We start from the raw sequence: 15,709 nt of genomic DNA, 5'->3' as shown, positions 1-15,709 counted from the left end.
GCCGGTGTAGGCCATCATTGTAAATAAGAATTTGTTCTTAACTGACTTGTCTAGTTAAATAAAGGTAAAATAAAAACATTAACACCGGGGATGGGCAACTGGCGTCCATGCGACCTCCTTTTGAAGGCCCTTGGATCAAACCCCCCTAAAACAGAATACAGCTTTGTAGTGAATTACCATTCATAAAATAAAACAAATAACAGAACAGTCTCAACAGCCAATTGTTGCATGATGAGCTCATATTTTTTGTGCCCCCCCATCATCAAAGTTGCCCATCCCTGGGCTACACCAATGACTCACTGTATATATGAAGGGCTACACATACTGTACTTATAAAGATGATATACCTCGGGAAAGCGCACGCAGCATCGCAGTAGGAGCGTCGTTGCCTGCCTTCACAGCGCGTGCGTGCCTTCGCTGTTTTTATCCACCTGACGAACATGGCCGCTGATGATTGAAGGATACCTCGGATCTCTTGTGATTTCTTAACTTGAGCAATAAACATGCGCCATTTGACGATTTCATTATATAATATGTGAATGAACATCTTTATGAAGCGATAAATTGGGTAAGCGTTTGGGTTTTGCTGTCTGACAAGTGCAAGCAGCTGCTAATGCTAGCTAACGTTAGCAAAATTGTCAGCTGCTGACTGGCTTAGATAAGGTTTCTAGCTGACAAATTATATTATAATACTCATTAGGTAACCTTTAGTTATATAGTGGAGGCAACGTTATAGAACAGGTTTTGCTTGCTAATATATTTCGCATGCCACGTCGAGCTGGCTAACTAAAATGTAAATGTTTATGTTACAGCAACGTTAGCTAGCTAGGTAACGTTACTTAGGGGGCAGGCAACGTTAGCTCCTGTGTCACAGGCTGGATAAGAGCGTCTGCTAAATGACACATGTAAATGTAGTTAGCAAGTGTCAGCCCAATGAACGAACATGAACTGAACAAGCGCCTCCATTCCAGCTAGTTTACAATAGTTTGCGGACATGTACAAACACGTGAAGTCAGCCGGGTATCTTTCAAAGCCATTATTAAACCATTACTAACTACCATGTTATTAAGGATTTCCAAACCAGCAGCCAAAAGATGACTATATATCACGTTACTAATAATGTCGATGATATTCAGCGGTGCCTGCGGCTGATAATGTCATAAACCTCGTAGGGCCAACCCAGCATTTTTCTGCTTGAGATTATTAACGTTGTTCTGTTACGGGCCAGTGAAACCGAGGAATGATATTTGGGCAGCTGGGCACAGAGGGAGTGGCATGACTTGTTGTATGCATGAGTGAACTGGTTTGGCCTGATTTTCTCCTGGCTGTATGTCATGTGACATGTGCGTCAAACAGCTAAGTTTTTTGGCTGCCAGCATCTCAAGCCACTCAGTTAAATGACTGGCTTCCAGCCCTTGTTGTGCAATATAACAACTCACCTTACCTGTCTAGATTGCAGAATCATAAACAACCCACTGCTCATTGTCATTAGTAGCAGCCAGAATTGAGTGATTCCTCACTCCTCTCCACTAACATGATCTCAAATCAAATTGTATTAGTCACATGTGCCGAATACAACAGGTATTTTTTTCACCTTAAAGTGAAATGTTTACTAATGAGCCCCTAACCAACAATGCAGTTAAAAAAATAAATAATAAGAAGAAATAATAGTAACAAGTAATTCAAGAGCAAACAGTAAAATAACAATAGCGAGACTATATACATGGGGGTGCTGGTACAGAGTCAATGTACGGAGGCACCGGTTACAGACCTGGGCCTGTATTCACAATGAGTCTCAGAGTGCTGATCTTGGATCAGTTTAGTCTTTTCAGTCATAATGAGTAAGGTTATATGGACAGGGGGGGTCCTTGATCAGCACTCCTACTCTGAAACGCTTTATCCCTGGCATGTAACAAGCTGTTCATGGAATAGGCTAGTCTGTGAGTGGGAACCAATGTAGCCTCACTGTGTTGCACTCGAAGGTGCAGTAGCCTAACAAATGGGTGTATTCATTAGTCGGATTCTGTTGAAAAACATCAGTTGCAACGGGGTGAATACCGTAGGCCTATGTCTTATCTTAGTCTTGCGTTATGTCAGTTAGGCTATGGATAGACACCATTTCACAAACATAGGCTATTTGACACCCTAGTGTAGTTGTGGAAATTAAAAAGTTAACGGATTTGCTGTCACAAGAAGAAAACAAATAAAAACTATTTTTTAGAGTTTGCTTTAAAACATGTAAAAAATCTACTATATGTAAGCTTGCATGCTTGTTTTCACTCATACATTCCACACTACTCACAATACCTAGGCTAGTATTGGGTCCTAGAGCCTGAGGATCCTCTTGGGGGACATTCCAACATTTCTGTGGACCGGGATATGTTTGGTGTTCCCAAATTAATTATGTGGCACAGGCCTTCAAAAAGCCCCAGGATCTGAAACTGACATTGCTATGTTTTTGTTGTTGAAAACAGCCCTCAAGACAGCTCCATGACTCAACTTCTGATGCAAGAGCTTCAGAGCTTCACTGAAGCTTGAATTTGATAGGCCGCTTAAGTTTTAGCCTAGCCGCAGTAGTGCTTCCAGCTCAGATTAGGTTTAGTCATTGTTATCCCGAATTCCATTGAATGTCCTGTGTTAGTTGTCATGGTTATGTGTAGGGTAGCCTATTTGTTTAAATGCTTTGGTTGTGGACCAAATGTCCCTGTTGTTTATTTGACCCCAGGAAGTAGCACTCTAAACCATGCTGAAGTGGTTTTCCAATGAAGAGGGCGGGCCTGGCCAGGGAGTAAGTATCAAACCAATATGTCTGTTTGTGAAGGAATGCACCTGTGCTATGTACATGTAGTGTGCCCATTTCTGTGTGTGTAATGTCGTGTGTGTTCTTCCAAAGCCATCAGCCCATAACCCCATAGATGGGGGGGGGGGATTAGGGAGAGTGCTGAGCACACAGCTTTTGACTGTGTGGGGATCAGAACTCATACTTCCTGTAGTGAAGCCACAGCTAGCCCCCCACACCTCCGCCCCAATTCACGACAATCAACCCCTAACAACAACCCCACAGACTTTTCCTTTCAGTTCCTAGCCTAGCCCATTCTTCTTGTTCTTATCCCTTAGCTGTTTGTATAAGTCGTTTATTGGAGTTGGGCTATGTTGTTAGCTGAAACCTATTCAGTCCTCACACATCTAGAATCCCTCCATACATTACCATAGTGAAGACATGGAGCTGTCCCCCTGTGTATACCCCATCTCTTTCTCATCCATACCGTGCCCTCCTCTGTCCCAGCGAAGGCTAGCTTTCTGTTTTCACTAACAGATTGTCTCTCTCTCCTTGTCTGTCTCTCCTTGTTGCTCTCTCTCCTCGTCTCGGTCTCTCCTTGTCTCTCCTCGTCGCTCTCTCTCTCTCCTCGTCGCTCTCTCTCTCCTCGTCGCTCTCTCTCTCTCCTCGTCTCTCTCCTCGCCTCTCTCTCGCCTTGTCTCGCTCTGTGTCTCTTGTCTCTCCTCATCTCGCTCTCCTCGTCTCGCTCTCCTCGTCTCGCTCTCCTCGTCTCGCTCTCCTCGTCTCTTTTCATCTCTCTCGCTCTCCTTGTCTCTCTTCTTGTCTCTCTTCGTTGCTCTCTCTCCTCGTCTCTCTCTCCTCGCCTCTCTCTCGCCTTGTCTCGCTCTGTGTCTCTCTCTCTCTCTCTGTCTCTCTCTCTCTGTCTCTCTCTCCTCGTCTCTCTCTCTCCTCGTTTCTCTCTCTCTTCTCGTCTGTCTGTCTCCCCCTCCTGGCTCTCTACCATATCTCCCTCCCTCCCCCATCCTACCCTCGGTCCCCGGTCTCTCTCCAGGCGCTCGGCTCCCCCCAGGGTGGTGGTGGTGCTGGAGGAGGAGAAGGAGGCCAGGCAGCCCTGGTGGAGGTGGCGGAGCAGCTGGCCCAGACAGAGCAGCTGGTGGCCCAGCTGAAGGAGCTGATCCGTGAGAAGGATGGCTCGCTGCGCACAAAGGACGAGCAGCTCAAGGTACGTCCTGGGTGCTCCAGTTTGATGATGCTCCTAGACACTCTCCCGAATGCCTAACCCTAACCATTAAGAGGTGAACATTTTTAAACTGACCATAGATCAGTTCTTACCAACTGCAACATTGTGGCAGTTCAAGGCCCTCCTAAAGCCACAGGGATTGGTGACGGACAAAGTAGAGGCATTTATCAGAAAGCGCAATGCAAACACGGCCATGGCAGAGTGAGGCCCATATGCTGTCAGTTTGTTTTTAATTCAGGACAATAGAATCACTCATCCTGTTTCAATGGCAGGGAGTGGTTTAGTTACTTTTGTCTATTCATTTACAAGTCAAAGTCCACTTGTGCTGCACAGAGTGCTGACACCATTTCTGCATCCCAAATGTCACCCTATTCCCTATATAGGGATTAGATGGGTCCTGGTCAAAAGTATTGCACTATATAGGGAATAGAGTGCAATTTGGGATGCACCCCATGTCTACAAGAGGGCTTCTGAGGAATTTACAACCAATTTCTTTTGACCAATAGAAACACTGTGGTCTCTGCTGATACTACAGCCATAGATGGCAGGCCATAGCTTAGTCTCCCTGAGAGGCTCCATAGATAGACTCTATAGTAAAACAGCATTGGAGTCCACAGGGAATAGTATAGGCTACTATCGCTAACTCACAGTACAACCAAGGTGCACGAATGAAGAAACAGACTGGCTAATATGTGAGAGGTATTCAGGCAGTCTGAGATCACAGCACAGTGCATCACATAAAAAAAACAGCTCACAAACTCAGTGACCATATGGCCTTTTTAAGGCACAGTTAGCCCAAATGAGCTTTTACGGTTATGCTTATTAAGACCTGATGTTGAAGACACGATAACTCCAAAGAGTAGGCGACCCCTCCAAATCGGAGCAAGACATACAGTGAATGTGTGACACCCCTAGCTTTAACTAAAGGTACCATGTCTCTCTCCCCCCCTTCTTTTCTACACAGGCAGAGAAGGAGGCGTGCGAGGCCAAGCTGTCCAAGATGCGTCTCCAGAACAAAGCCAAGGTCACCTCCCTCAGCGCCCAGCTGGAGGAGCTGAAGAAAGGAGGGGGTGGAGCTGGGGGCCAGGGGACTCCCACCCACAGTAAGAAGGTAAACACGCTCACACACACGCATGCACATACATGCACATATGTTTGCACGTACACACACAGGCGGACACATCCATCCACCCATCCAAGTTCAGTGAGCAATAGCAACAGGAAACCACAGTAACCCTTCTGACCATTGACCCTGTTTTTCCCTGCGTGTGACCCCTGTAGGGAGGTGCAGAGGGAAGCGAGCAGGCCAGCCGCGGGAAGATCCTCCTCCTTAGGAAGAAGGTGGAGGAGCTGGAGCATCAGCTGTCACAGAGAGATGAGGAACTGGAAGTCAAGGTACTACCTACACCCTCACCAAAATCTAATCTATTCCCTTTTAGAATGCATTTTGAGGCAGGAAAATGTGAAGGAAGTTCAAAGGGGTGTAAACTTTCTATAGGCACTGTATATGCATTCCTATGAGCATTCATACTAGCTTTATAATGTCTTATGAAACTTGGTTTGGTTTAGGGAATGTACACATTTGCAGTTTAAAGCTTAGTTGCTATATACGGTGCATTTGGAAAGTATTCAGACCCCTAGACTTTTTCCACATTTTGTTACGTTACAGCCTTATTCTAAAATTGATTAAAAATAATTTTTCGCTCATCAATCTACACACAATACACCATAATTACAAAGCAAAAACAGGTTTTTAGACATTTCTGCACATTTATACAACATAAAAACTAAAATGTCGCATTTAGATAAGAATTCAGACCCTTTACTCAGTACTTTGTTGAAGCCCCTTTGGCAGCGATTAAAGCCTTGAGTCTTCTTGGGTATGACACTACAAGCTTGGCACACTTGTATTTGGGGAGTTTCTCCCATTCTTCTCTGCAGATCCTCTCAAGCTCTGTCAAGTTAGATGGGAAGCGTCGCTGCACAGCTATTTCCAGGTCTCTCCAAAGATGTTCGATTGGGTTCAAGTCCGGGCTCTGGCTGGCCCACTCAAGGACATTGACAGACTTGTCCCGAAGCCGCTCCTGCATTGCCTGTGTGCTTAGGGTCATTGACCTGCTGGAGGTGAACCTTCGCCCCAGTCTGAGGTCCTGAGCGCTTTGGAGCAGGTTTTCATCAAGGATCTCTCGGTACTTTTCTCCATTCATCTTTCCCTCGATCCTGACTAGTCTCCCAGTCCCTGCCGCTGAAAAACATCCCCACAGCATGATGCTGTCACCACCATGCTTCACTGTAGGGATGGTGCCAGGTTTGTTCCAGATGTGACGCTTGGCATTCAGGCCAAATAGTTCAATCTTGGTTTCATCAGACCAGAGAATCTTTTTTCTCGTGGTCAGTCCTTTAGATACCTTTTGGCAAACTCCTAGCAGGCTCTCATGTGCCTTTTACTGAAGTGGCTTCCGTCTGGCCATGCTACCATAAAGGCCTGATTGGTGGAGTGCTGCAGAGATGGTTGTCCTTCTGGAAGGTTCTCCCATCTCCACAGAGGAACTCTGGTGCACTGTCAGCGTGACCATCGGGTTCTTGGTCACCTCCCTGACCAAGGCCCGTCTCCACCGATTGCTCAGTTTGGCCGGGCGGCCAGCTCTAAGAAGAGTCTTGGTGGTTCCAAACTTCTTCCATTTTTAAGAATGATGGAGGCCACTGTGTTCTTAGGGACATTCAATGTTGCAGAAATGTTTTGGTACCCTTCCCCAGATCTGTGCCTCTACACAATTCTGTCTCGGAGCTCTACAGACAATTCCTTCAACCTCATGGTTTGGTTTTTGCTTTGACATGCACTGTCAACTGTGGCAACTTATATAGACAGGTGTGTGCCTTTCCAAATCATGCTCAATCAATTGAATTTACCACAGGTGGACTCCATTCAAGTTGTAGAAACATCTCAAGGATGAACAATGGAAAAGGGATGCACCTGAGCTTAATTTTGAGTCTCATAGCAAAGGGTCTGAATACTTATGTAAATAAGGTATTTCAGTTTTTTAGAATAAGGCTGTAACGTAACAAAATGTTGAAAAAGGGAAGGGGCCTGAATACTTTCCGAATGCAGTGTACATACATAAACAGTACAAATAAATAAATACTGTGTTACTAAGCTAAGGCCATGACAATGTTGTTAGTGTTCCAGTGGACTTTAGTGTGTCACAACTAAAACATTCCACAGTAAAAAGGCTTTAATACTCTGTGTATGAGTTGTATAGAACATGGCTTTCGTCAATCCAGTGTGATTGTGAACTAACTTTTTAAAACAACCCTTTCTTTTTTTGTCTACATACCGGTAGTAACAAGAGAATGTCACCACTCCAAATAGAAACATCACCTTGTTCCTGAGCAGAAAGCCCAGGTCCATGTTTCCTTAGCCAGCGGACAGATAAGGGAAGCCAATATCCTCCTGCAAGGATGTGAGGAATGAGTTGGCGTAGTGTTATTATCTCCTGCAAGGTGCCCTCAGGCCACAACTAACATGGGTCCTGTTCATTAGGCACCAAGTGCAAGAAAACGGACTGAAACAGAAAAGTACTGCCTGGACTTGTTTTCTGTTGCAAACCGTTTTGCTACGTCATGCCCTAATGAATGTGACTGAGGTGTTTGCCTCCATTCTCTTATCTACAAAGTAATTTCTCCTACTAGGCCTATTCAGAATGTCTCACAGTGCTCTGCTCGCGTTTCCTTAACTATGGGAATGTTCATATCCCATGGCTATGTTTTAAAACAGTGTGACCTTGTCAGTGAGATATGAGGGGTTGTGTCCAAGAGTTTAGAAACATTTATTTTAGTGTCACTCCACAATGATACAAAATACAGATTTTTCAAATCACAATGTGGACCACTCAGTTTTGAGACACTAAAAACAATCCTAATCAAACATGGTAGAGGCATCTATAATGCATTACATCATCTATACACATGTATGCATAAACAGAAACGATGTACAGTAGACAAAAGGACAGTTGGGCCCTTATAAATCTCCTTTGGAGGATAAGGTGGCATGCTTTATTAATATTATTACCTGATAACATGTAACACAATTTATAATTTTCATCTAGACCCAGGTCAACCCATCTTAGGTCGATCCATCCCAGGTCAACCCATCTTAGGTCGATCCATCCCAGGTCAATCCATCTTAGGTCGATCCATCTTAGGTCGATCCATCCCAGGTCAATCCATCCCAGGTCGATCCATCCCAGGTCGATCCATCCCAGGTCGATCCACCCCAGGTCGATCCACCCCAGGTCGATCCACCTTAGGTCGATCCATCTTAGGTCAATCCATCCCAGGTCAATCCATCCCAGGTCGATCCATCCCAGGTCGATCCATCCCAGGTCGATCCATCTTAGGTCGATCCATCCCAGGTCAATCCATCTTAGGTCGATCCATCTTAGGTCGATCCATCCCAGGTCGATCCATCCCAGGTCGATCCATCCCAGGTCGATCCATCCCAGGTCGATCCATCCCAGGTCGATCCATCCCAGGTCGATCCATCCCAGGTCGATCCATCCCAGGTCGATCCATCCCAGGTCGATCCATCCCAGGTCGATCCATCCCAGGTCGATCCATCCCAGGTCGATCCATCTTAGGTCGATCCATCCCAGGTCGATCCATCCCAGGTCAATCCATCCCAGGTCGATCCATCCCAGGTCGATCTTGTAGCCAAGGCCTACACTGTTACATAGAGAATAGGTCTTTAGTTATGTTTGTGGTTCAGGTTGCTTTGTCCATCAATTGTGTATGTATCTTCAAGGTGTTTGAAATTGTGTGTGAATGAGTATATATTTTTTGTGTTTGAGTGTTGTTGTGTCTACTGTGTGTGTGTGTGTGTGTGTGTGTGTGTGTGTGTGTGTGTGTGTGTGTGTGTGTGTGTGTGTGTGTGTGTGTGTGTGTGTGTGTGTGTGTGTGTGTGTGTGTGTGTGTGTGTGTGTGTGTGTGTGTGTGTGTATCTTTTTTGTGTTTGAGTGTTGTGTCTACTGTGTGTGTGTGTGTGTGTGTGAGTGAGTATATATTTTTTTGAGTTTGAGTGTTGTTGTGTCTACTGTGTGTGTGCGCCGATGTGCATCTGACCCGTGACCACGTCTTTCCCTCTACCAGTCACGAGAGCTGGAGGCCCAGAGGCAGCGTGGTGCGGACATGGACGCCATGCTGGTGGAGCGAAACAGGAAGCTGTCAGAGAAGGAGGCCTACATAGTCCACCTGCAGACGGGCATGGCCACCGGAGAGCAGACGGCCACGCCTCCAGCCCAACCCGACACGGAGCACAGGGTAAATACAAATTCCAGAAGCTTTATTGTCCTTGAAATATACATCACATGGACAAATTGGCACGACCCAACAATAATGCTTCTGCTATTGGGACACTATGGATTTCAGAGAGATGTTGGGACTCCAGTAACAGTAGTCACTAGCCCTGGTCCTGGAGATACATGGGGTGTGCAGCTTTTTGTTCCAGACCAGCACAGTCATATTATCCATGACCTCATGCACACAATCTAATACGAGGTTTCCCACCCCACAATCTAATACGAGGTTTCCCACCACACAATCTAATACGAGGTTTCCCACCACACAATCTAATACGAGGTTTCCCACCACACAATCTAATACGAGGTTTCCCACCACACAATCTAATACGAGGTTTCCCACCACACAATCTAATACGAGGTTTCCCACCACACAATCTAATACGAGGTTTCCCACCACACAATCTAATACGAGGTTTCCCACCACACAATCTAATACGAGGTTTCCCACCACACAATCTAATACGAGGTTTCCCACCACACAATCTAATACGAGGTTTCCCACCACACAATCTAATACAAGGTTTTTGGGTGGTTTTCCAGGCGTTGCCGGAGGAGAGCGGAGCGGGCACCCTGGCGGAGCTGCAGCTGCTGGTCCTAAATCTGACCAGGAAGGTGGGCGAGGGTGATGAACGTTACAGCCTGCTGCAGGAGCAGACTGAGAGCCTCAAGGAGCTCCTAGTCACAGAAAAGGCCGCCTTCGAGGACAAGGAGAACATGTACAAGCAAAACGTAGGTTATGGTGAAAAATCACAGATTTCGCAGATGTGATTTTTTTTTAACGTGATTTATCAGCAAATCTGCTTATGACTTTAGATTATAAGAGATATGTACTATTTTTTTAATCATCACATTATTTATCGTCACGTTTATTAATGACAGATAAAACAAAAACAAAAAATCCAGTTACAACTCAACTCCTCCCCCCGTCCCTGTAAAATCAGCTTTTTCATGTTTTCTGTGTCATGGCCAATCACATCACTGTTCACCTTATCAGCTGAAGAAATTGCAAACGCTCTATTTCCCTGTCAGACCAGCCGTGACCTGCCGTGTATTCAAGCTTCCCTGTCAGACCAGCTGTGTATTCAAGCTTCCCTGTCAGACCAGCCGTGACCAGCCGTGTATTCAAGCTTCCCTGTCAGACCAGCCGTGACCAGCCGTGTATTCAAGCTTCACAAATGTCTTCTGAATGAACTGTCGTTTCAGATCCAGACGTTTAAAGACATCATTCTGCAGAAAGACAACAAGCTAATGGAGGTCAACCAGATGCATGAGCAGGAGCTCTTCAAGTTGGCCGCCAAGTCTGACGCCAGCGCTGATCTGGAACAGGTAAACTAGACTAGAGGATTTACCGCTGTTACTTTTGTTTTACCATTGAAAATGACCAGTAAAATCTACTATGAACCCACTTTAAATTGTCCTTATTCCGTGAAGTTACTCTATTCATTCTGAACTCTGTAACCCGGCTGCATGCTAGCTGTAGATACACTATAGATTATTCTATCTTAAGTCATTGGAAGGAACATTCTGTTTCAAAACAGTTATACATCCAGCGAATTGTACCAAAAGTTAAACATTTTCAGTTACAACATGCAATGTCCTATTGTGACCACAAGATCAAGTTGTGATATACAGTATCACTGCTGTGCACCGTGGGTAGTGTAGTTGCTGACATGGCTGTCTGTCCTCCCCAGCTCCTGAAGGCTCTGAAACAGAAACTACATGAGAAGGAGGAGGTGCTGCAGGGTAAAAACCAGGTGATTGATGTCTTCCAGGGGGAGGTTGACTCCAGAGACCAGCAGATCAAGGTGAGGGGTTATTTAAATAGGTCAAACTTGATTTAAGGTGAACTATCCCTTTAAGGGGTCCTCTTTGTGTCTCAGGTAGAGCATGGCGCTTGCGCCGCCTGGATCAGGGGGTTTGTTTCCCGCTGGGGCCACCCATATGAAGAATGTATGCACACATGACTGTACGTCAGTTTGGATAAAAGCTTCTGCTAAATGGCATATATTATGATATATTATAATGAAACCACATGGGTGTTAAGCTATACCCATTGGAAGGGTGGGCCAAAACAATATGGGCTACGTTCCAATTCTCTTCCTTTCTCCCAAAGTGTGTGTCCACTTCCAAACCTTCCTGCATACATTTAACAATGACGAGAACTCTCCAGACTACTCTTACATCAATCCAATGCTATTATATCCCTTACAGGGAGTGTGCAAGTGCACACTACTAGGAAAAGGGTGGAGAATCAAGGTTACAGTCTTGGTGATGGCTACTACTATAATGAATAATAATAATAATTTGGTGGGTGCTTATATTTGTCCTATTTCATACATGTACAAGTGTGTATTAATACGCCTGTGTGAATTCTAAATGTGTTTTTTGCGAATCCCATCTCTCCGGACACCCTCGGAGAGTGGCGTGACGGCCAGGGTCTGCCACTATCAACGGTGACCCTGGAGTAATTAACTTCAGATGAGGGAGACCAATCCCCTTATGATGTAATCTCTCTCGCGACAACCCTAGCCTAGAACAGTGATCACCAATTGTTCCTCCTTCCCTCATCCTTACCTCTCTCTCCCCTCCTCCTGCTCTCCCCTCCTCCTGCTCTCCCCTCAACCTTCCTTTTCTCTCCCAGGACCTTGTGGAGCGGGCGCGGCGGCTGCAGGTGGAGCGCGAGAGCCTCGGGTCCAAGATGGAGGCTGAGAAGCACGTGATGCGGGCTCAGCTGCGGGACCTCTTGGAGAAGCATCAGGGCGAGCTGCGCCGTGCCGCCGAGTGCCACGAGGCCCAGCTGGCCGAGCGGGAGCAGGCACTTCGCGGGCAGCTACAGGAGGAGCTGGGAAGGACCCCCGTCGCTGAGCTTCAGACCCAAACGCAAGCAGGGAGCGGCGGGGATTCTCCAGCCACGGCACAGAGGATGAACGAGTTGGAAGGTAGGTAGTCGGTACAGATGTGGACAGATACACACATTCTACAGACCATAGGATGCTTATATAATGTTGATGGGCTTCCTGGGATGTTAAGCTCTTCTTCAGGTCTTGTGAAGATCTCATGATCTGCTTTTCTCCTGTCACTCTCTTTTCTCTCTCTGTCTCCCCCCCTTCTTTCTCGTCTCTCGCAGCACAAGCCAAGCTGAAATCTGAGGAGGCCAGTAAATCGGAAGCCAAGTTCCTAAAGATGAAAGCCTGGTCAAAGTCTCGTATTCGACAGCTAGAGGACGAGCTGAGGAAAAGCCAGGTAAGAGATTCAGTTATATCTAGCAAACTAATTGTAACATTTTAAATAGGCGGGATAAGTAAATTTATAATCAGCAGCGTGATGATCAATATTGTAACTTTTCTGTAACAACGGTCTGTTTAATTCAGAGCTCCAATATATTTAGACTTCTATGATTAGTATGCTCAGAGGGCACGTGTCTTTGGGAGAGGGAAAATGTTGCCCTGAATGTATGTCGTACACGTTTAGTCTCATTCAAGAACCAGACATGTTGCGCTGAGCTTTCCTTGACCTGTGAACTTTGACACTCCTCCAGTCTGGCAGAGTGGGCCCTGACGTGACGTCCCTGCGCAGCCGCATCACGGATCTGGAGGAGGAGCGGGAGGAGACGCTGTGGAAGCTGGAGCAGTACGACGAGATCAAGGCCAAGAACGGTGAGGAGAGTCTTCAACTATCATCAATCACCTGAATACACTTATCTGGACCATGGTGTAATGAACTTAACGTGCTAGCTAGTTTTGTAAGTGTTATCTTATTGTGGACTTCTCCTTGGTGTTATCATTTATAACTCTTTAAAAAAATATGTGTTTTAATTGGGTATTTAGCAAACACCCCACCCCCTCTTTTGTCTAGCGTTTTTGGAGAATTTAGCAACGCTAGGGAAAAAAGCATTTCTTTAAATTCAAAGTGAACTATTTCTTTAACAAAAGGGTTTTCTACTGCAGATGTTCTCTGTACTGAAACTAATCTCTGTGTAGTCTGGTGAGGATTTACAAGAGGTTTGAAGACCCATCTAAATGAGCAACGGCTCCCCATGTTTACAAGTGTTATTATGTTATTTTGGTCGCTTGTTCTGTTTGATCTTTGTCAATGTACCTTCAGCGTGTTATTCAGAATCTGTTTACATTGTGTTCTGTCTCTAACAGGTCCTCTGTCCTCCTGTAGATGTACTGGAGGAGGTTAACATGTCCTGTGTCCTCCTGTAGATGTACTGGAGGTGGTTAACATGTCCTGTGTCCTCCTGTAGATGTGCTGGAGGTGGTTAACATGTCCTCCTGTAGATGTGCTGGAGGTGGTTAACATGTCCTCTGTCCTCCTGTAGATGTACTGGAGGTGGTTAACATGTCCTGTGTCCTCCTGTAGATGTGCTGGAGGTGGTTAACATGTCCTCCTGTAGATGTGCTGGAGGTGGTTAACATGTCCTCTGTCCTCCTGTAGATGTACTGGAGGTGGTTAACATGTCCTGTGTCCTCCTGTAGATGTGCTGGAGGTGGTTAACATGTCCTCCTGTAGATGTGCTGGAGGTGGTTAACATGTCCTCTGTCCTCCTGTAGATGTGCTGGAGGTGGTTAACATGTCCTCCTGTAGATGTGCTGGAGGTGGTTAACATGTCCTCCTGTAGATGTGCTGGAGGTGGTTAACATGTCCTCCTGTAGATGTGCTGGAGGTGGTTAACATGTCCTCTGTCCTCATGTAGATGTGCTGGAGGTGGTTAACATGTCCTCCTGTAGATGTGCTGGAGGTGGTTAACATGTCCTCTGTCCTCCTGTAGATGTGCTGGAGGTGGTTAACATGTCCTCCTGTAGATGTGCTGGAGGTGGTTAACATGTCCTCCTGTAGATGTACTGGAGGTGGTTAACATGTCCTCCTGTAGATGTGCTGGAGGTGGTTAACATGTCCTCTGTCCTCCTGTAGATGTACTGGAGGTGGTTAACATGTCCTCCTGTAGATGTGCTGGAGGTGGTTAACATGTCCTCTGTCCTCCTGTAGATGTGCTGGAGGTGGTTAACATGTCCTCCTGTAGATGTGCTGGAGGTGGTTAACATGTCCTCCTGTAGATGTGCTGGAGGTGGTTAACATGTCCTCTGTCCTCATGTAGATGTGCTGGAGGTGGTTAACATGTCCTCTGTCCTCCTGTAGATGTACTGGAGGTGGTTAACAGGTCCTCTGTCCTCATGTAGATGTTAACATGTCCTCTGTCCTCATGTAGATGTGCTGGAGGCCAAGCTGGTGGTGTACGAGGAGCAGCAGAGGAAGATGGCCTCCGACCTGGAGCAGGTCACCAAGAGAGCCGCCTCTCAGGTCAGAGTTCAAACCCCACCAGACGGTACCCCCAACATGCACTGCAATGGGGGCGGCAGGGTAGCCTAGTGGTTAGAGCGTTGGACTAGTAAGGTTGCAAGTTCAAATCCCCGAGCTGACAAGGTACAAATCTGTCGTTCTGCCCCTGAACAAGGCAGTTAACCCACTGTTCCTAGGTCGACATTGAAAATAAGAATTTGTTCTTAATTGACTTGCCTAGTTAAATAAAGGTAAAATAAAAAATGAGGAAGTACCACCTACATCCCGGCATGCAGTGCAGTAGTGGTGTCTAGTCATGATACTTGATACTCAATGTTGGGGGAAACCGTGAGGGTCGATGGGTTCATCTGTGGATGCATACCTCGACCGTCACTCAAGGTTTCCGTTAACCGGTAATAGCCGGCTTTTGCCCCCCAACTGGTAATTGAAGCGCGCTTTACATTCGCCAATCAAGTGCATAGCTTCAGCATGAAGAAAACTTATACTTAATTGTTTGAAACCTGAATGTTTTCCTTTATATTGTGAGGCATGTCTTACCTTGCATCAAAGTAGACTAGCCAAAAGTATTTTATAAAGACTTCCATAGGCTTATGCCATTGAAACCAGCAGCCTGTTTCTCTCATGCTCTCACCAGTTGCCAAACTTCAATCCGAGTCATATTAGCAACCCATGCTAGTTGTTGCATCATTAGATCTTCCCTGCTAAATGTTTTATCTCTGTCTCATGAACCTGCTTTCTGGTGCGGTTCGCTAATTGCATTATGGAACAAACATTCGCGTGTAGCCTACTTACTGCCTTGTGCGCATTGCTGCACTTATAATGTGAAGAAATACTAGTTTATCAACATTTCAAGCTAAATGTTCTGATCTGTTGCATCAGCCTCATTGTTTTTTGATGTATCCTAGTCCTACTGGTTGTATGATTTTGGGATCTATCGTCTCACAACTGTCTCAGAGTCTGTTTGGAATAGGCTATTTCTTTCTCGCAAAGAACGACAAGCTGAACAATAGAATAGGTCAACTTTTCTAC

General features: G+C 45.9%; 1 protein-coding gene across 2 annotated transcripts in view; it reads left to right on the top strand.

Annotated features, from left to right (window-relative positions):
* The first annotated feature begins 412 nt into the window (after nt 1-412).
* The window catches only part of LOC139575638 (golgin subfamily B member 1-like), a 45,970-nt gene continuing 30,673 nt past the window's right edge, over nt 413-15,709 (top strand). For both annotated transcript variants that reach the window (XM_071400813.1, XM_071400812.1), the window contains exons 1-13: nt 413-568; nt 2,726-2,788; nt 3,831-4,001; nt 4,984-5,130; nt 5,301-5,414; nt 9,165-9,335; nt 9,917-10,105; nt 10,580-10,702; nt 11,068-11,181; nt 12,018-12,315; nt 12,504-12,619; nt 12,915-13,032; nt 14,589-14,680. In XM_071400813.1, coding sequence (XP_071256914.1) covers nt 2,744-2,788; nt 3,831-4,001; nt 4,984-5,130; nt 5,301-5,414; nt 9,165-9,335; nt 9,917-10,105; nt 10,580-10,702; nt 11,068-11,181; nt 12,018-12,315; nt 12,504-12,619; nt 12,915-13,032; nt 14,589-14,680 — 1,698 coding nt within the window. In that variant the 5' untranslated portion in view covers nt 413-568; nt 2,726-2,743. The remainder of the gene's footprint in view (nt 569-2,725; nt 2,789-3,830; nt 4,002-4,983; nt 5,131-5,300; nt 5,415-9,164; nt 9,336-9,916; nt 10,106-10,579; nt 10,703-11,067; nt 11,182-12,017; nt 12,316-12,503; nt 12,620-12,914; nt 13,033-14,588; nt 14,681-15,709) is intronic.

This window comes from Salvelinus alpinus, chromosome 5 (assembly GCF_045679555.1).
Source record: "Salvelinus alpinus chromosome 5, SLU_Salpinus.1, whole genome shotgun sequence".
NCBI lineage: Eukaryota > Metazoa > Chordata > Actinopteri > Salmoniformes > Salmonidae > Salvelinus > Salvelinus alpinus.
Note: the sequence above shows the minus strand (reverse complement) of the source record. Positions and strands in the feature narration are given on the sequence as shown.